Source organism: Haemorhous mexicanus, chromosome Z, assembly GCF_027477595.1.
Source record: "Haemorhous mexicanus isolate bHaeMex1 chromosome Z, bHaeMex1.pri, whole genome shotgun sequence".
Classification (NCBI taxonomy): domain Eukaryota; kingdom Metazoa; phylum Chordata; class Aves; order Passeriformes; family Fringillidae; genus Haemorhous; species Haemorhous mexicanus.
In genome coordinates this window covers 43,019,515-43,041,195 of record NC_082381.1, presented here as the reverse complement: position 1 = coordinate 43,041,195, position 21,681 = coordinate 43,019,515, and the positions used below count along the sequence as shown (strand labels likewise).

General features: G+C 40.2%; 1 protein-coding gene across 6 annotated transcripts in view; it reads left to right on the top strand.

Moving 5' to 3' along the window:
- Positions 1-11,936: 11,936 nt before the first annotated feature.
- NANS (N-acetylneuraminate synthase) overlaps positions 11,937-21,681 on the top strand; it is a 32,512-nt gene continuing 22,767 nt past the window's right edge. For 5 of the 6 annotated variants that reach the window (XR_009485084.1, XR_009485083.1, XR_009485082.1 and 2 more), the window contains exons 1-5: positions 11,937-12,182; positions 13,540-13,755; positions 16,853-16,952; positions 17,206-17,360; positions 18,386-18,652. Coding sequence is in view for 2 of the 6 variants with exons in the window: in XM_059836662.1 (XP_059692645.1) it covers positions 12,051-12,182; positions 13,540-13,755; positions 16,853-16,952; positions 17,206-17,360; positions 18,386-18,652 (870 nt within the window). In the remaining 4 variants the exon portion in view is untranslated. Of the gene's footprint in view, positions 12,183-13,539; positions 13,756-16,852; positions 16,953-17,205; positions 17,361-18,385; positions 18,653-19,737; positions 21,451-21,681 lie in introns of those variants that run through there. The other variant, XM_059836661.1, reaches the window with a different exon arrangement.

Genomic DNA, 21,681 nt, shown 5'->3' with positions numbered 1-21,681 from the left:
CTGGCAGCCCTCAAGCTGGTATAGTTGCTGCAAGAGGTACTTGTTTAATTCTGCTTACATGTTGCCCATTAGCCTGTGTGTAATTTTGTGAAATATTAGAGGTAATTCCATCAGGCTTATGTTATAGTCCCAAACAAGGGTTCAGACATATTTCAGGAGGCCAAATTCAGAGAAAAATTTAACTCTGAAAGACAGTTGTAAATGGGAATTTAATGGGTGAGATAAACCACATGCTCAGTTACACTTTTTCCTCCCATCAATATCATTTGCTTGAGAAAAAAAGCACAAGTTAATTCCTGAAGTAAGACAGAGAGCTACCTCATTTAGTCAAATAAAAGACGTGCCTAGCTTTTCCTTTGAAAACTCAGAATCTGGTATGGCAGGAGCCTATACTTTCCTGAATTTCATCTCTCACAGAAAAACAGCAAGGTTATTTATTTTAAATAATCTCCAGCTGCCATGGGAAAGCTGAAGAATTAAAAACAATAGCAGTAAGTGGGCCCATAACTTACAACAGGAGACGATAAAAATGAAATGCCACCATGAAGTATATGCCACACTCTAACAGAAAGTTGCTGACTTTGTTTCACAAGTTCTTCTAAAAAGACACTCCCACATTCATTTTCATCACTCTTCTTTCCTTATATGCAAATAGAGGAATATTGCCCTGCTTCCCTTTAACTATGACTACTGAATGTTGGATGACTGTCTAGCTATTTCCTCTTTTGGTTTGCACTGCCTCAGCCCTCTGGGGGATTTTTGATGACACAAACACAAGTAGGACATTGTGATTTAAAATGAAAAGCAAATCCGGTTACTTGCTTGTCTAAAAATTGCAGAACAGGGATTAAGGAATATGAAATATAAGCAGAATTGCAATTTTTCAAATGGCCCAAGAAAATTATTTTCTGTGTTCTATCAGAATGAGTATCTGAATGTTATTGTTTTAGATGCAAGGGAAAATATAGTGAGCCATTAAATCTGTTTTGATGATGAATTAAAAAATTTTCATGTCATCTATCATTCAGACGCACTATGAAATGTTCTTGCACTGACTAAGCTATTATTACTTTCCTGCTTTCTTACCCTGGATAAGAAGTCAAGATACCTCCTTTTCTAAAGGCAGGTGTTACTCCTTAGAGAGTAGTACAAAACATAAGAGCATCATACCCTTTGTTATTCATCCATAGTGGTTTGTTGATGTGTCACACTGGGGAGAAGAGTTGATTACAGAAATATTAGATGAATAAACCCTTATGGAAATATGAAAAGGCAAATAGACTATAAAGGAGTGTCAGGATTGTTCTGTTTCTCTCCATTCTTTGAAAGATGATAAAATTTAATTCCAGTTTCTATATATACTGAGATTTGATTTAGAAGTAGTTTAAAAATAGTTTTTGAGCATTTATGAAAATATGGATTTGCAACTCTGCACTTCCAACATTAAGAAAGTCATTGCAATAGAAAGGCATTGTAATCCCACAATAGTGGATTTCTCTGACTCTTCCACAATGTTTTTGATGTAAGAAATTAAATAATTAGTAGAACAGATGTTTCTAGAGAAAAAAAAAAATTGAAATGCAAGCCCTTACAACACTGTGTAAGTATGCAAATGAGAAAGGCATTGCACAGCTGACATCTGGACATGAATCACTTCTCAGGAAATCTCTCTAACTAGAAGCGCCCTGCACAAGAGCCTGCAGTTGGTGAGAAGTCGAAGGTAAGAGCACACAGTGACTAGGACTTGGTCCAGTTCCATTGAAACTAGTAAAGAGGTTCCCTCAAACTGCTGATGGCTAGTGACTTTCAAGCTATAGAAAGACGTTAGAAAAACTTCACAGCTTTTCACTTATGAGAACACAGTATTTTATAACTAGACTCCTGTATCAGAAAGATGGTGCCTACTTGGGGTCAGATTGCCACTCCTTTGCAAGGTACAAAAGCCCAAAGGAATTGGTTTGAGAGGCACATAAAGCTATCAGCATCAGTCTGCTCCACAACAGCTACCATGCACATCACTTCACATCAATCTGGAATCTCCCTCAAAGCAGATTTTTAAAGGTCACTGCACATACACTGACTTGGGCACTTACAGCTACAATTAACAGTTCTACTAAATGGGTTTATGAAGACTAAAGCCCACAAAGAAAACATTTGTACACGTCACTGCCATTCAGCTCAAGCCCATCTGCATTACAGAGTCATGCTGCAGCTGTTCACCTTGTTTTGATGGGGCTGGATTTAAAACCAAGCCAGGTCTATAACTCATACTGATAGCAGCAGCTTAAATAAGCCATCTGCCCACTCTGACTACCTAGGAAGACCAAAGAGCAATTCTCCTATTCAGACAATCAAACTGGAAACATGTTTATTGCTACAGTGTGCAAGAGAAGCCAGTCTTTAAATGTATATATTTCTCATCCCCAGAAGAAAGGCAGTTTTTTTTCATAAGAGAGGCTCCTTGAGTGCATCCAGTCACCTGCAAGGCAAGAGGATTTGAAGTGGCCCACCCGGCTTTCAGTTTATCAAGCTGATTTGCTGCCATGAGAATTTAATTAGATGGGGGCATGAAGAGACATTGCTGATAGTATCCATCCCGAGATAAGAGGGGCAGCTGCTTTCCGAAGAACAGCCAGTAGTCAGTAAAACAAGGAACATACCTACAACTAATAAACACGTGGCGCTATGCTGCTTTTTTGTTGTTCCAACAGCTGTATCTAATCATCACAGCTGTGCATGGTATTCAAACAGAATCTGAGTAAGCATAGAATAGACATTGTTCCCTACCTAAGGGAAGCACAGAGCTGCACAAAGATGAGCAGAGTGGAGGGTTAGACTGCCAGAGCAGAACAGTAGTAAGTAAGTAATATGACAAGAATAATATAAAGAGGATGGTTTGCAAATACAGTATCAAGATGCTTGAAATTATATGAATTATAGAGTGAGCAATACCATGAAGGTTAAGTCTTGCCAAAATTTTGTATGGATAAAGTGGGCCTTTCCTTAACACAAAAGTACTTCAGTCCTTTAATAATCTTTGTTGTCTTGCCCTGGACTCACTCCAGTATGTCCATGTTTTTCTTGTTCTGTGGGCTCAAAACTGGATTCAGCATTCCAGATGTGCTGAATGCAGAGGAAGAATCACTTTTTTCATATGCTGGCAGTGCTCTTCCTAGTGCAGCCCAGGATGCTGCTGGCCTTTCTCATTGTAAGGGCATAGTGCTGGTAGAAGATAAGCTTCTTGCTCCCAAAGACCTCAAGGCCCTTCATTGCCAACCTATTCTCCAAACCCCAGAATGTACTGATGGCTGGAATTATTCTTATCCTAGTGTAAGACTTTGAGCTCTATAAGATTCCCCTCTGCCCAATTCTTCAGCCTACCAAGGTCCCTCTCAGTGGTAGCACAACCCTCTGATGTAATAGTCACTCCTCCTGGTTTTGAATAATATGTGAACTTGCTGTAGCAGCACTCTGCTCCACTATCCAGGTTGTTAATGAAGAACGTCAACAGTACTGGCCCCAATATCATGCCCTGAAGTATAATGCTAGTGAACTGGCTTCCAGCTTGATTTTGTGCCACATATCACAACCTCTGGACCTAATTGTTCAGATAATCTTCAATTCACCTCACTATCCATTTATTTATCCCACACTTTGCCAGCTTGTCTTGTTAGAACATTGTGAAAGACAGCATTAAAACCCTATTACAGCCAAGATAAACAATGTCTCATTGCTCTCCATTCATGCAGCAGGCAAGGCAACTCACTTGGAAGGTTATCAAGTTGGTTAAGCATGACATTCCCTCCATAAGTGCATGGTGGCTACTTCTGATGACTCTTTGTCCTTCCTTAGATTGGAAATGGTATCCAGGATTAGTTGCTTTGTCATTTTTCCAGGGGCTCACCTGAAGCTGGTTGGCTTGCTGTTGCTCAGCTGACATTCTTTTTTGAGTTTCTGGAAGATAGGTGTGACACCCTCTTCCAGTCTTGTAGGCCATTCCCAGTTGCCCTGGCCTTTCAAAGACTCCTTTCAAAGGGGTGGACTCCCAAAGACATCTGTCAGCTTTGTCATTGGTGGAGTATGTAAGGCCTATTTGTTTATGTGCTCCTTAAACTGGTCCTTCTCAACCCAGGGAAGTTTTTTTGCTCCAGACAATTTCTCTGGTTCAGCCTATTTGTCTGGTACAGAGTCTTGAGATTCTTGAAGGTTAGGATTGCTTTATTTCAACAGACCTAATAGGGTGCTCCAAATTTACTCATAATCCAAGGTGGAGAGTTAGATTTAGGTGCATACAAATCCAGTGTAGAGACAGATGTGTTTCTGATAGCTGAAACAGTAGTATGTGGCTCCCCATGGATCATTATTTCCTCGGAAACAAAAGAAAAACTAGAACCAGGTTTTTGATGCCTTACCATTTATTTGCTTAAGAGCATCAGCTTTTCTAAAAGGAGCCAGAGGAAATGCACAGGAAAAACTCTTATAGCATGTTGCATTTCCATAAAGATGGTGAAATCAACATTTTTGTGGTGTTTTGAGAGGTGTATGAAATAAGGAATAATGTGCTTGAAGGGTTCCTTTTAGTTCTCAGTACAAAACTCATGAATTGTCAGTAAGAAAAAGCCTTATGTAGGGGCAGAAAGAAAGAGTACCTATTTGCAGGTATTTCTGGGACACTTTTTCAAGCCAGGTCATTGATTCTCCTTTTCAGGATAAAGGTTTATTACCAAAACAAAACAAAACAAAACAAACAAACAAAAAGCAAACATTTTCAACAAAAACAAACACAAACAAAACCCCAAACAAACAAACAAAAACAAAACAAAAAACAAACAAAAAACCCCCCCCAGTTATCCCAGTTACCATGTAGAATTGCTGAAGCCTCATATTCCTGCCTTATTAAATTTGCTTAATCTACTCTTGTTTGGCATCCATGCCAACAAAGAATATGATTGATATTATTGTGAGGCCACTCAATCATCTTTGAAATGCCAGTTAGGAGGATTCCTTGAGCCTGAATAAGGGCAGTTACTATTCATATCTTAAAGAACAAGTTCACAGAAAAACATTTTGAATTCCTCACTAGTGAAAGATTAAACAGAATCTCTGATTCCACAAAGCAATGACATGTTTGTTTGACTTCACAGTTTCTTGTTGTTGTAGAATGTGCTGCATGTGAAGCTCTTACATCCAAAGGAAGACTTGTCAGCCTACCTGACAGAACTGAGAGAAAAATTCATTTTCTACAGATGATAGCTTTCTAGCCTGTCTGACCAAGCTGATTGCAACTGTGTAGGCAATAAGCATCTTTCTGTGCTATAATCTCACCCTCACCTCCTCTGACATGACTGAAGAGACCTATTTGATTTACAGCAGGGATTGTAAATTCCCCCACCATCAGAAGTATTCAGTGAAAAATTTTACTTCAATACAATATTTGAAAATGTATTCAGTAAATTAGTTTCCAGTCAAGTTTTCTGGACAATCTGTATTACATTTTTGTACTACAGTTTGGATTCCCAAGGCTACTTCACAATACATTGTCTTAGTATTTTAATATCACCTCTGAATGTGGAATGTCTGCAATTCCTAAGGTAGTAAAACTACTTGAAATATTAGCAAATAATCTACCACTTCTTTCATGTATTATGGTCTTGTCAGCTTCCTTAGAAACAAGGAAGCAGTGGCCTTTTCTGGATTTGATTTACAGACACAAAAGCATTCCATGAGGTGCAGAATGAATATTTTAACTTGCCCAAACCCAACACAGGTCACAAAAAGTTGAGAAGAACCTGACTGCAAAAAAACAACTCATGCAAAGAAGTATAAATAAAGGTAACTCTTTAATTCTATTTCTGCTGTAAACTGCTTTTCAAAGTGTGGGGGTTTTTTTGGTTTTGTTTGTTTGTTTGCTTGTCTGTTTTTAATGGTTTAATTGAACATTAAATTAATGACAGATGCTTGAAATACAGGGATTATTGAAGCACATATTAAATAGAAATCAGAATTTACTGCCGACTGTCGCAAGGGAAGGAAATTAAGAAGGCTCTAGTAGATGGGAAAAGCCACTCTTTTTTGACAGAGGGGTTTTTTTACCTTTTTAATTAATTTTTAGAAGAACTTTGAAAGTTAGTTTGACTATATGGAAAACTGGGTAGTCAAGAGAGTTTGAAGCTCTTTTGAAGCTCTTGTATCTGCCAAAATCTTCTCATTTCCCTCCTAAAACAGCAACAGGTTTATGACTGAATTCCATACAGAAGGTGAGGTATTGCACCACTTTCCCCTGTTTAAGTATCAAAATAATCTGCACTCTGAACACATAGAAAGCACCCATTAAGCTGCTTTATCACAAAACACATTAACTTGACTTTTTTTCCCTTGGTAATCAAGGCAGTACCATCTATGTGAATGCTTATTTTTTCAGTCAGTTTTCTTTCTAATACTTGGAAGTGTTAGAGATCTATTTCCTTGCAACAGCATATCTGGGCTCTGATCTGCTGGAGCAAAGCAACTGGATCCAGATGCAAGATGTGCCTCTTACAGTGGGAACTTGTGATTAACATGTACAAACCAGCTGAGAATGCATTTGATTATGACCTCAGCCCACAGACTGTAGTGATGAACAGGTCAATGATGAGCAGTGTCATCCAGGAAAGCCAGGAGGCTGAGATGTAGACTGGCACTCCTACAGAACCACTGAGGCAGGACTGACAACCCTGAGCTAAGCTGACAAACAAACATTCTGTTTATTCTCACTGTTTTGTGTGTCACGAGTTTCTGCATCACACACTTTTCAGCTGTTCCTCTGACAACAGATGTATTATTTCTGTCCTTACGGCTTTTACAATCATGTAGAGGCTTCTTAAAGTAATAATTTACATTTACACACCTCACAGAAAAGTGAGAGTATTAGTCCTCTCTGTCTCTGCCCTCAATGTACAGAGTGTACTTTCCTCCTTCCTCTGCTCCTGCAGAGTAGAACTGAAGTAGAACCAGATTAGACTGGATGGTGTCTACTTATTCCAAGTGCCAATTCAGAGATGCCAAAGACCAGGTATTTTATATAGGTATTGTGTTAGTTCAGCACATTTCTCATGTATTGTGTTAGTTCAGCACACTTCTCATACTGATTTGTAGCTGTAAGAATTCAACAGCTCTGTAAACTAAACAATAATGCCTTGAATAAGCCATCTATAAGAATTCAAGTTTGACAATTAGATATGAAAAGCTTATTTTAGTGATTAGTCCAGTATCATCCAGCAATTTGATAGCAAAAACAGTGAATCAGGACTGGCTGATTTAGGGATCAGCTTTCTCTTCCCTAAAGCTTTGGTCACTGTTTCCCGGCTGTCTCATAAAACACAGGATATATAAACTAGGACAGTCACCTCCACTATATCTGGTACAATCCGGGGCAAGATTGCTCTTGAGGGGGGTATTTTAATGACTGTTCACTAAGTATGCTGAAAGAAGAAAAAATTATGACTGAAAAATCTTAAAACTGGCAGCCTCTATCATTTGAGGGTTGTATAGTCCTAAACATGCGCTTTGTGTCATAGCCCTGATCATGTGTCTTGTCAAGTCAAAAATTGCAAGCCAGAGCACCCCAGTGATACACACAAGGCTGGAACATAGAGATCTCTGTTCCTTGAGCTCGGGAAATAACTGAAGGAGAGAAGACAGTTGTGCAGAAGGAGGGAGAAAATATATTCTAGGTAGGCCTCTAGCTAAATTCTAAATCTTTACCAATTTTGAATATGTTCTAATGGATCATAGTCCTTTGCTTGTGATTTTTTAGGGGGAAGAAGATGATGTTTAATATCATCTGCCTTTTTCTCATGCAGACCCCTTATTTATTGCCCCATTTGCCTCATATTATTCATAGCACTAGGGACAGGCTCTGATTTTCATGACTCAGTCTCCTCAGCTGCTATTTCCAGCAGCATTTCTCATGAAACCAGTATTCTTCAAGTTCCCCTGTCTCCCACCTTTCAGTCCAGCTTCTTATGCTCCTCAGATTTTTGGGCTTCACAGCATTCTCAGCAATCCACTGGCTCAGTATCAGCCAGTATCACTTTATTCTGTCACTCTTCCTTAGTTTCTCCTTATATCTTTTCCCTTCTGAATCCTTTCCTGCCTCTATAACCCTTAATCACTGTTTGTCAGTAAGAGCTGTCTCATTCACATCATCCCAGCCACCCCTCTCAAATATTGTATGCAATCTCCATCTCTCGCTTCTTCTTGTGGAAGTTGTTTCAAGTTATTTAATCTCTACAAGATCTGGTGAAAGTACAAGTCAATCCATTACTGTAATTTACTGAACTATTAGCACATCTGGACACATTCACAGTACAGAGGCTTGTTCTCAAAGTTGCATGAGAAAGTTGGTCAGAGCAAAAGGGAAACATGGTGGTCTTCTTAGCTTGTCAGAATTTGTGTGCAAACTAAAATTCAAATGTTGGGCTGATATAAAGAAAATCTGCATAAATCAAAATTTTGCCATCACCACAAGGAGATGTACTGCCTGTCACCTATGGCCTGGATGGCCCAATAAAAAAATTATACTTTCATTGCTAGTAAGAAAACTAATGCTAGCATTGCAAGGCCACAAGAACTGGTGGGCTGTTAGGTTTGTTATTTGAGTGAATTTTCTCAATTTGGTACCAGGTATCTTTTGTTATGATGTAGAGTTTAAGTGTGGGATAATACCAGAGACCTTGAAAATATGTGCACAGACTAAAAACAGAGGCCACAAGACTAAACATCTCACTGGCAGTCAGCTTCTGGTTCTTGAAAATTATAATCTTAAGTGGTGAGAACACTTTAGACATAACAAGGAGGATGAGGAAGCAAGCAAACATCAAGTGCATGTATTTATGCACAGTTTATGAATAAAACAAATAGATTATGTGGCCATGGGAAGTTAACATCCCCAGAATTGCAAAGTATATCATCCAAGGAAAGGAGACCAAAAAATTAAAATTCACTGACAAAGTCAACCTTTTCTGAAATGTACTAGATCTTGATATTTGAAAGGAATTGCTGCTGGCAAATGGGTGTCATCACTGGATTATCATGGAATTTTCTTCCTAAAAACTATCTCAAAGCTGCAAGCACATCATCTGTTTCAAGGACCAAGGCTCTTCAAATATCTTTTATCATACCAGTCAAGTTTTAGGGCTGTATAGAAGTATGAGTCTAAGTACATAAACTAGATACACTTGTTGTCTCAAGCTCTGTAATTCCTGAATAAAGCATTACTGCATGTAAATTCAGTCTGCCTAGTGTGATAACTATCAGTGTGACAACCATCACACTGACAAGCCATGAAATGGTCAAGCAATTGCGCTAAACAATCATTGTAGGTCCCTTCCAGCTGGAAGTATTCCATTGTATTCCCTGTATGCTTCTCATTATTGTCTGCAAATGCATCCATCAAATCCTCAGTGTGAGCTGGCTCTCCCACTGAAATAAAAGACAAACCTGCCAGGTTTGAACCAGGGTTTTAGACATCACAAGGGAACACAGTTTCACAGAATACAATGTCAGAATTATTGTAGCCACACCACCATTAGGAAGTGTTAGGGAGTGTAAAACTGCCTGAGCTGGAATAGCTCACAGTTTCTGTACTATTATTATTATTTGTTTTTTAAAGTGTAAAGCACTTTAGTGCTTTACATTAGAAATATTTTTATATTTTTATATATATATATCTATATATATATCTATATATCACTGCATGTCATCTTACACTCCATTCTACTGCTTTTATACTGAAAAATTAAAAGCACAGGGCCTCAATCTTCTGTCATTTTTAGGCTATAATATGCAAAATGTTATTATGTCATTGCAAAATTATTTCAGAAGTTAATTACTTGTGTTCTGGAGGCATTTTTTTTCCTGCTTCTTTACTGATGACTGGACACCTAACTTGCCCCAGGAGAGAAGGGTGTGTCTGTTCTGTGGAGGTGGTGGTAAATGTTTATGCAGGAAGAACGCAGATCACCTAAGGAACTACAAGAACAAACTGGGCTTTTGGCCTCAAGCCATGTAGTTTAGTTGGAGAAATGTCTTATGGGGTAGGTGGCATATTACAGTGTAAGCTAAAATTCAGTGAAACATAGCACATTAGAGGCCTGCTTCAGGTACAACAATTCAGAAACACTTAAGGAGCTGCTTTTTCAATCAGCAAACTTTTGGGGTAAATTTTATTCTAATTATTCTCAGCGTTTGTATGTGTTTAGTATTAAGGTTACATTCACAAATTGTTTTGCATAGCCAATATTGAGTGTCAGATGTTTTCATAAACCATTAATTTAGTATCCTAGAGTTCAACAGATTACTTTCAACTCTATGTAATTCCTGAAACTAAACTGTTTTAGCCCATATGGGGTACATCAGTAATGCCTGCAGTATAGTTTCAAACTTCTATTTTTTTCTCTGGAAAATTTTCATAAAAATATTAAGTATGTACTACCCATTGCATAAATGCAACCTTTTTTTTATAGGGACTGTATTTTACTCAGATCTCTTTCTGTAACAGTCATTCAGCACCCCTAAAAAAGCTACGCCAGCATTTGTATCCACCTGTGACTGTAGTCAATGTAATTGACCAGTAGAAATGGTTAGTGTGAGTTCTGTTGTCAGGAAACTTTCTCTTCTGAGACAGCCTCAGGCAACTGACCCATTTCTAGAGAACAGGCTGGTTTTATACAGATACAAACATTTCATATGGTCTGCAATTCTTGGTCACACAAAGAGAAAAAATTTGTATTTATACAGTGTTCCCACTATAATTTACAAAATTCAATCCTTTGTAAAAGACAACATCCTTTTCAAGAGCGACTGGCATATTGCAGTGTAGCGCTCATCAAGGCCATTTCTGATTTTAAATTGAGGCAATTTCTTAGGCTATGTCTCATGTAGTGCTGGACAGCTTAGAGCCTGCTGGTTCAGTCAGTCACTGCAGTCTGTCAGAAGGATGCAGTTCTCCTTGGGGAGCAGCCAATACTGGCAAAAAGAATTACTCTGCTGTAGCTGTGGTACTAACATTGTCCGTCAATGAGATTCAACTCCACTTCATATCACTCACCAAAACAAAACAAACCAGATAAAACAAACAAAAAGCCACCAGACACGTACCATAAAATCATAACAATTGAAATTATTGATTTTCAGTTCTATTAAAAACCTCACAGATAGGCCCAGAATGTCTCAAGTCTATCTGCATGTCAGTCAGAGAAGAATTTTGGAGTAAAATAATCTCATAAGTGGCCTTAGCCATTGTTTCACATTTTACCACTTATTTCCATGTATCACGGAAAGTTTTGTCCGAACAAAGTCTCTACAACTCCTGAAAGGAGGGTGTAGGGAGGCGGGGGTCGGTGTTTCCTGCCGGGCCTGTAGGGAGAGGACAAGAGAAAATGCCTTTAAGGTGAGACCGGGGAGATTCAGATTAGATACTAGAAATACAAAACTGTCACTGTCAGGGTGGTCAGGCACTGGAACAGGTTACCCGGGAGGTGTGGCGTCACCACCCCTGGAAGATTTTAAGGGTCTCTTGGATGGAGTACCCAGCGGGTGTGTTTCCCGGGAAGCCGCTGCCGTAGCGGCGATTCCCGTGTCCCTGCGGCCATCGAAGGGTCTCTTGGATGGAGCACCCAGCGGGTGTGTTTCCCGGGAAGCCGCTGCCGTAGCGGCGATTCCCGTGTCCCTGCGGCCATCGAAGGGTCTCTTGGATGGAGCACCCAGCGGGTGTGTTTCCCGGGAAGCCGCTGCCGTAGCGGCGATTCCCGTGTCCCTGCAGCCATCGCTGCGCGGCGGGCGCAGGACGGGAAGCGCTGAGGGCGCGGTGCCGCGGCGCCCCCTGCCGGCCGGGAGGTGGCCCTGGGGGACGAAGTCCGCGCCCGCCAGCGGCGCCGATTGGTGCGGCTGGGAGAAGGCGCGGCCGGACCGGGGGTGGCGGGGCCGATTGGTGCGGCTGGGAGAAGGCGCGGCGGAGCCGGGAGCAGGGCGCAGTCGCGGGCGGGCTGTGGGACTGCCGCCATCTCACCATGGCTCGCGAATTCGAGCTGTGCCCCGGGCGGCGCGTCGGCGGCGACCAGCCCTGCTTCATCATCGCCGAAATCGGGCAGAACCACCAGGGCGACCTGGACATCGCCAAGCAAATGATCCGCATGGTCAAGGTGCGCGGGGGGGCGGGGGAAGAGGGTGAGGGAGAGCGCCGGGGCACGGCCTAGGTTTATTCCAAACACAGATTGTCTGCAGGGAGACCCTTGCATTTGACTTTGGTGAAGGGTCTGGAGTGCTTGTCAGGTGAGGAGCGGCCGAGGGAGCTGTGGTTGTTCAGCCTGGAGAAGAGGAGGCTCGGGGGTAACATCATTGCTCTCTGCAACTTCCAGAGAGGAGCGTGTGGCCAGGTGGGGGTCGGCCTCTTCTACCAGGCAGCTACAGGATGAGAGGACGTGGCCTCACGTAGTGCCACAGAGGTTAAGGCTGGACATCCGGAAGAATTTCTTCACAGAAAGGCCGAACAGACAGCCCTGGGAATGGGCTACCCAGGGAAGTGGTGGAGTCGCTGTCCGTTGAGGTGTTTAAGGAAAGACTGGACGTGGCACTTGGTGCCATGCTCTGTTTGACAAAGTCGTGCTCAGTCACCTCTAGGACTCTGTGAGCTCAGAAGTTTTTTCCAACTAATTCATTCTGTGATCTTTTGTCATGGATGCAGCCACACAGCTGCGGCATGAGCTTACAGGGAATTTAGCAAGTATCAGGCAGCTGCTGAACCATCGCTAATGAACCTCCAGTTTGACTTGGTTGACATCAGGGCTTTATTGCAGTAAAGCTTGTGTCATCCAGTAAGACAGCCAAACTGCTTTCAAATTTGATGTTACATCCATTAGATAGAAAACCACACATCATCACAGCTCAGGGCATGGTGTATTCAGTTATGTGACTGGGCTGAAAGGCTGCTCTAATGAGGATTTGTCTTCACTATGTGACTTCTAATGAATTATTATTCCTTCAAGTGAATTATTCTTGGAGGTGTTCAAGAGTGTCTGGTGCTGGTGATGTGATCTAGGGATAACTGTGGTGATGCTGGGTCGATGGTTGGACTGGCTGATCTTAAAAGTTTTTTCCAGCCTTGATGATGCTATGAATTTCAGATTCATACTCCTTGTTCCACAGAATCCTGTGTCCTTTTTTAACATAACATTATCAGTGACAGCTAATCTGGGAAAAATACCACGGAAGTCAACTCTTCTAATAAGCAACATGCATAGCTAAGTAGTTTTGTAGGTTTAATATGATGCCTCTGAACTGCTGCTCTACAAAGTGTATCGGGACTCTGAAGTAAAAGGGTTCATGCATGTGTAGGTCCACAGTGACTCTGTGTTCATTACCCTTTCTGTGATTGCTGTGATGATAATGTGAAAACTCCACAACAGATGAACACATCAGTTACTCACTCCTTGCATTCAGAGGTAGGTGAGTGCAGGTTCACTTGCACTTCCACTAAGTGTGCACCAGCTTGTTTTGCAGGACTGTGGAGCAGACTGTGCTAAGTTCCAGAAGAGTGAACTGGAGTACAAATTCAACAAGAAAGCCTTAGAAAGGCCCTACACCTCTAAACACTCCTGGGGAAAGACTTATGGGGAACACAAGCGCCACTTGGAGTTCAGTCATGACCAATATAGAGAGCTAAAGAAGTATGCAGAGGAGATTGGCATTTTCTTCACAGCTTCTGGAATGGATGAGGTACGTAAGCCATACTGGAATGACAAGGGGAGTCTGGCTGTTGTCTGTTGGGTATTACTTAGGTGTGATAGTTCTTACAAGAAAAGAATATACTGACAGTCAATTTCTAGCTGAGACACCTAGAGTAATTTGCTAGTTCACCTGTATCTCTGCAATGGCTGGCTGAATATTTTGGAAGACTTGCCACATGTGTTGAGATAGTTATACACAGTAAGTAATATTAGGGACAAGGCTTCATTTTGACCTTCATAAACAATTGAGGCTTTGAGAGTGTAGATCAAGATGGCAATCAGACTGCTCTCCGGTGTTGTCTGGTATGTTGGTTTCAAGTATGTCAAACTTCCTTCTGTATTTAAACCAGATTCCTTTCTTGATCTAATCCCCATTATTTCCCTCTTTTTTCCCTCTCTCCTTGTTGTTTACTAGACGCCTGTGGTGTTTCTAAGCAGCAGAAGTCTTTATGCCCCTATTTCTTTTACTAATCTCATTGAGGGGCTCACACTTTGTCCTGTTACTGCTGAATCATTTACTGATTTTTGCCAGTGGGCTCTTGAACAGTCACCAGCTTCACAGCTCCATGAAACTCCTGCTGCTGTTCCCCCTTAAGACATGTATACTTGCAGCTGTTGCATGTCACTTGCCTCAGAATAATGGTAGTGACAGTATTAAGAAATGCAACATACAGTTCATATGTGTAAGCTGTAAAGGTCAGGTAACACTTGAACTTCAGTATAGATCAGAGATTACAGATTCACTTTTCTTTGTGGCCTAGAAAATACGGAGAACCGAATGGAAAGAGACCCTACCAGAAGTAAGCTAGCCACTCTTGCATATGGCCAGCAGAGCAATGTCCCTGGCTTTCTGGAAGTAGACATATCCTGGATAGGACAAGGATGTGATTTACTTAATGTTTTAAGGCAGTCTGTTCAGTGTTTCACTCTTGCAATCAGAGACAATTCCTGATATATCAGTGTTACTTCTTATAATTTGTTCTCCCTCTTCATCTGACAATAGACAGATATACTGTGTGTATATGGCAATAACTCAGTGCCACAGATTCAGAAATAGGTGTGTGAAAAGAGAGTGTGGTGATGTTTCTTTTATTGCTGTCTTCACATCTAGAGGACCTGCTGAACAACACGCTGAACTCCTTTTAAGAAAGGAGTAAATAAATCTAGGATTCCTGACTTCTGTATCTGGGATCTTAAAAGACCCATGTGCCTTTGGGGAGGGGAAAAAACCCCATATTCCTTCTTTAATGTTAAAACCTCTGGTTTCTAAAGGCTGTAGTGCGACACAGAACACCTTTTATAGGCAGCAGCTAAGATCACTTCTGCTGCTGGGATCCCTCTCTTTCTCTGCTGTGCTCCTTTGTATGTGGCTTTATCAGCTAATTAGCAGAAGTGATACATGTTTGTGCCTTCTTTTTGAGCAGTAATTACATTACACAGCTCCTAATATTTCTGGTGGCATTTCTGCAAGACAGGTTTGGAACTTAAAATATTGCATAAATTGACATAAAAACTCCTTAAGAATACATAAACTTCTGAAAGTTTTTGTACATTAACTTTTGTAAATTTAACATAATCTCTGGAAGTCCAGTTATGTCAAAGATAGTAAATTGTGTGTTTAACTACATGAGGAATTTATTTAAGTGATGTGTGAAATAAATAAAAAAGCCTATGAATAACTTCTTTATCTATTCTGTTCCAGAGGAACAGAACAGATAAAGTGTACTGGAGGCAAAGCAGGATCTCATTGAACCACTCCCTTTAATGTCATTTATGTTACTTGAAATTACTTCCTGGTTCTTGAATCTCTTAAAGAAGAGCTGCTAATTTTCAAGAGATATTTACCTAATGAAGAGTGGCCTTAGAAGCAAGGCCTACCTGTCATATTTAATTTTTTATTATCTCCTGAGATAAGATCTGTGCCTTTTTAATATAGAATACTCATTGTCTTTATGCACAATCCATCTGAATAAACTATATTAAATAGTGAATACAGAGATATATATTGCAGATACAAGAAATTTAATCTTCATCATACTGATGGTAGAAAATTAGACCAAATAAGATGTGACTGTCTTTGTGGATATTAGCATTCTTTCTCTGGCATTAAGTAAATGTAATGCAGCAAGGAAAGAGCTGAAGAAATTAAAAGTGTTTGTGGTTGGTTGACAGGTAGCAAAGGTAACTATTTCATTATTTTCCCCAGAGGTGAATGGAGGATTTAAATACCTCTTGCCTGTGATAGAGCTGGAATTTAAATTTTCTTCCGATAAAGTACTAATTTTTAAAAGACCCATTTTCAGGAAGTCTCTAATAATTCTTGAATTGTCTTCAGTATAGCACTCATATTTTTAGACAAAGGCAGAGTATAATTAGCATTTAAATAAACAGTTTTATAGGCTTTGCTTTGGCATATTTTATATGTCTAGTGTCTTTCCTAAAAGCAAACTAATTTTGGATTTCCCTTTTTGGGCACTTTTGGGTTTTCTTCCTGGTGGTTTTTCAATATGCCCATACAAGTTTTCAGTGTGATGAATCTATTCTAGTACCTGTAGTTTTAAACACTCTGTGGCTTAATGTTTCTGACCTGCAGGAGACGTATGTCAGGAAAACTCTCTGCATGCTTGTATCACATTTCTTCTTCAACAGGCAGACTTCCATCTGCAGATAAATGCTCTCTCTGGTAGTGTTTAAAAAGAGAAAAAAGCAAGAATGTTGTGATACACTGGTTCATCTTCAAGCTGAGATGGAGCTCACTTGGACTAAGCAGCAAACTGTACGGCTGGTGAGACCAGAGACTGCCTTGAGACAGTGATCCCAGGCAAAACTCTGCAAAACAGAAGTATGAAAAAAGGCATCATAATTATACTCCACCTGGAGGGAAATCAGAAACTAATGCTGTCAAGATAGCAAATGTTAATTCAGTAGCAGTGTACTCTGTCTATAATACTGTGTATAATACCCACCTGTTTAATTAAGCTTTGGGTTTGCTGTGCTTAACGGTTGTTTATTTCCAAGCACAGTAGTTCTTTATCCCTTGATCCAGCTGAAATGGAGTGTTAAAACATGATTTCTTTTCCTTGTAGATGGCTGTGGAATTTCTGCATGAACTGGATGTTCCATTTTTCAAAGTAGGATCAGGAGATACAAATAATTTTCCATATTTGGAAAAGACTGCAAAGAAAGGTAAGCATTTTCTTTCATCCATCTTAGTGAACATCACAATTTCTCAGTAGCTCAGTTATTATGTTTTTCCTCCAGTTGATTTTTGGGAAAAAAAATCTGAAATTTCTTTATATTTCAGACCTCAAAAAAAAAGTTTTACCCAGAATTCTTTTCTAGTTTTACTGAATTAATTTACTTAAAAGAATTGAATTTAATCTTGGTTAGCTTTCTTGTAGACCTAGGACAAAACTTGTGCATATTTTCTAATGGCTAGGTCGCCCAATGGTGATTTCCAGTGGGATGCAGTCGATGAACACAATGCATCAGGTTTATCAGATTGTGAAGCCCATAAATCCAAACTTCTGCTTCCTGCAGTGCACCAGTGCGTACCCGCTTCAGCCAGAGGATGTCAATCTCCGTGTTATATCGGTCAGTGAGTAACCCAGAGCGTGCTGTGGGTAGGGTAGCAGAGAAGGGCTGTGTCCTTTTACTGAGGTATACCTCCAGGTCTTAAGGTGTGCTGGAATTTGCTTCTGAGAAGTTACAAGATGTGTAACTTCTCAGATGTTCCTCTAATTCACACTGAAGTAAAAAGATCCACTGGGTCCTTTTTTAGCAGAACTCATCTTTGAGGAATATGATAAAGGATATTGCTGGAGTATTCACAGTTCAACAGAGGAAAATGTGACATGGTTATCAGGTTAACCCTGTGGTTTATAGTGCTATGAAAAATCATGTAGACTGTTATCATTAAGAAGGTGCGTGAGGTGAGAATGTAATTCTAAATAGGGAGCTGGACCAGAAACTTTGTTAAAAAAGTTTCATGTGACTGTCAGAGCCATGAAGAAAATTGATTCGACCCTACTATCGTTTCTTTCATTTGAAATGTTACTTGGATATGCCAAATAGTGATGTAAGCAAGTTTTCCCAAACTGGTCAGTGTTCAAGCACTACCTTAGATCTCTGCACACATAGTATATTATTTTAAATAGAATGACACATGACTGCACTTAAGTGCCTTTAGGATTTGGTGACTGTTCTCTATGTGCGGATTAAAAGGTTGCTTCAGATTTTAAATACAATGTTGAAGAAATTTGTTTTGGATACAGATTAAGTTTAACCAGTCCACTGGGTTCTTGGATAAAAATAGGATACTATTACTGTTACTTAGGCTGATGCAGGCTTTGAAGACCTTGAATAGTAGAACTGATTTAAAAGTTGTAGAAGAGAACATGCTTCCTTTTTCTTGTCAGTATTAATAATATTAGTCAAATTTGGAATGTGGTGATTGGTAATGCAGTGTGGCTTGTTGAATGTAAAAGGTTGCATTCTCTGCATAACCAACTGCTTGTTTTATGGCACAGTATTTGTCCACTGCAGTTATCACTGTTAAATTTGCTTTGTTTTTGAAACTGCTGCCTTGGTAATTGAGACCAACTCTGTCGTGATTCAAGGCATATCAGTCAGCTTTTCCTGATATCCCCATTGGCTATTCGGGGCATGAAACTGGCATAGCCATTTCTGTGGCAGCTGTTGCTATGGGTGCTAAAGTACTGGAACGCCACGTGACTCTCGACAAAACATGGAAAGGAAGCGACCACCAAGCATCTCTGGAGCCAAATGAACTGGCGGAGTTAGTGAGAGCCATCCGTACTGTGGAAAAAGCAATGGGTTCTCCAGTCAAACAGCTCTTGCCCTGTGAAATGGCTTGCAATGAAAAGGTAACTTTTGATTTTGGTTTGTATAAACCTGCAGCTAATTTAGACCTATAGCTAATAATTCTGTATTCATAAAAATAACTTGCAAATTGTTTATTGCTGTAGCGTTTCTGCCTCTGCACTTAAAAAATTTCACACTGCATAATGTTGGCAGTTTTGATTATACTAGAGTTCTATGTTTATCATCCAGTGGTTAACTAAGTTGAGTAACAGCATGGAATCATTTAGGTTGGAAAAGACCTATGAGGTCATTTAGTCCAACCTAACACTGCCAAGTCCAACCACTAATGTATGTTCCTAAGTGCCATGTCTACACATTTTAAATAACTCCAGGGATCATGTCTCAACTGCTTCCATGTTGTAGACTGTTTGAGTGCTTGATCACCCTTTTAGAGAAGAAATTTTTCCTAAATCTAGTCTAACCCTCCCCTGGCACAGCTTGAGGCCATTTCCTCTTGTTCTGTCACTTGTTGCCTAGGAGTAGAGACCACTCCCCACCTGACTACAGCCTCCTTTCATGGAGTTCTAGACAGGTCCCCTCTCGGCTTCCTTTTCTCCAGGCTAAACACCCCCCAGTTCCCTCAGCCACTTCTCAAAGAACTTGTGCTCCAGACCTTTCACCAGCTTTGTGGCCCTTCTCTGGATTCACTGCAGCACTTCAATGTCCTTCTTGTAGTTAGGGGCCCAGAACTGGACACGGGATTTGAGGTGTGGCCTCACCAGTGCCAGGTACTTGGCAATTGTAATAGGAATAATATCTCTATGATTTTATATGAGCTGCTTTTACACTAAGCTAAAATACCAGTCATTCTAATCAGATTCCCTCCGTTGTGATTTTGAAAAATTCCAGTGAGCCACTATCCAGTTTCAGAAAACATCTGCATGTTCCTGGCAGCCTAGTTAGAGTGAGAGTAACCATGCTAAATTAATCTTCATTTGGAATAAGTAATGGAGAAGAATAAGTAATGGAGAAGGCAGTTCTACACAACCTGTTCTAAAATAACTGCAGAACATTTTTTATCCTTTTATGTTATACTAAGCGAGCAATGTATTTAACTTCAAGGTTGTTTTTTTTCCCCTCCCTGTAGCTGGGAAAGTCGGTAGTGGCAAAAGTGGCAATTCCTGAAGGTGCAGTATTGACACTCGACATGCTGACCGTGAAGGTGGGAGAGCCAAAGGGATTTCCCCCAGAATGCATCTTTGATCTGGTGGGCCAGAAGGTTAAAAGAACTATTGAAGAAGATGAAACCATCACTGAGCAAGTAATGGAAAATCATGTAAAAAAAGTGAAGTGCTAAACCAAAGCAATCTATTCCACATTTCTCAATGTACTACCATGCAATGTGTTTGAGAATAGCAGCATGGTAGATTAGAAGAAAGGGGTGTAATTATGAGGGTGCAAACAGGATAGAATTTTCAGGTTCTTGTTAGCAGGAAGTCTCATACGCAAGGGGATATAAATTATGAAGATTTCATTAGAAACTGTATAGCATTGTGCCTAGGAAATGCCATGATCCTCTCTTCTCCATTTCACTTAACCTAGATTAATTTGGAGTTCTGCCAAATAAAAGGCCACAATCTGCTGCTTTCCAGCTTCCCTTTTCTGTTAAGAATACAGTAAATTATGAGAGTTTTGTCTACACTTTGATTTGTTCTAGCCCTGTATCTTTTGATACTCCTCTCTTTTCTACCATTTGCCTCACCCCTGTGATAGCAGGACTCTGGTTGGAGTTGAATACAGATAAGTGAATCTGTACTTTTTACACTGAGCAGAAAACTACAAATGCAACCTGGAAGGATTTTTTTTTAAGATGAAAGTCTTAAAAGTGTCATGATAAAGCAGTGGGTTGCAGCAATCTGTATTCTGTGGGAAAATGGGCTTCTTGAGAAAGCTAAGTTCTCAAGAAACAGTACCAGGAAAGGAAGCATAGGGATATTTAGAAAGGTCCCATTTAAGGGGCAAGAGAGCCTTTTCTGAACTGAAAGGCCAAAAGGCAAGCCAGAGAGATTGAGCAGGGAATAAAAGTAGATCTGAAATGAATCAGTGAAAATAAGTTTAACTTATGCTTCAGAAATTCTGAAAGGCATCTGTTGCAACTTGAGTGAAGTCTGGAATATTAAGTTGATTCTGCAGAGCATTTGGATGCCTCTGTTGGACCTGGGGGGGCAGCTTCTTATGTAGGAAGCCAAATGCTGGTGAAGTTTGAGCAGCTTTTTTTTTCTTTTTTGTACTAATCAGCAAATCCTCTACACTGGGATTTTTCTCCCAACATTGGTGTGTGAGATGGCTGAGGCTGACTGCCTGACTACATCACACCAGTTTGCTTCAGCATGATGGTCAGTACGTGATTTGTGTGGTCTGCTCTTGCATCCCAGCTTCTCACTTTTCAAGTGGGAAATGCAATGCCACTCCTGTCGCCTGCTGCTTTTCCCTTTGACCAGAAGGGAGCTGTATAGCAGCAGCTGCAAACCGTTCATTCTTCAACTACCTTGCTTAGCACAGAACTACTTTGCAATAATTAATCTGCTTTTTTTCTGTGGTGGAATCATTTACTAGTGATGGTTACTTGGAACTTGCTACCTTTTTGTCATGAGTTGATGAAGTATCTTGAATTTGGTGGTGAGTGATTTTGTACCTATAAACTGTTTACTTTCAATATGTTTACCCTTGTGCAATTCTGAGGAAACTGTATTCATATCTTTAAATGGGGAAGCAGAGGTTGCCACATACTTGACCATATGTGAGCTGTGACTGATGCAGTATGCTTGCCTTACATTAAAAAACTACTCAATTGTTAAAAGTTTTTTTTTCATTTCAAATTTGAAAAATAAATTTAGCTAAAAAGTTATAAAACAAGCTAAGCACTGGTGATGCAGGGCCTTTAGTATTTGAACACTGTAAAATTACCGGACCAGTTTCAAGTAACAGTGGTTTTTCACTCTGGGCTGGTGCTGGAGACTGCTGTAAGCAAAAGCTCCAGAAATTTCCAGGACTTTAATTAATGTATTAAATTGGTGGGGGGAGAAATATC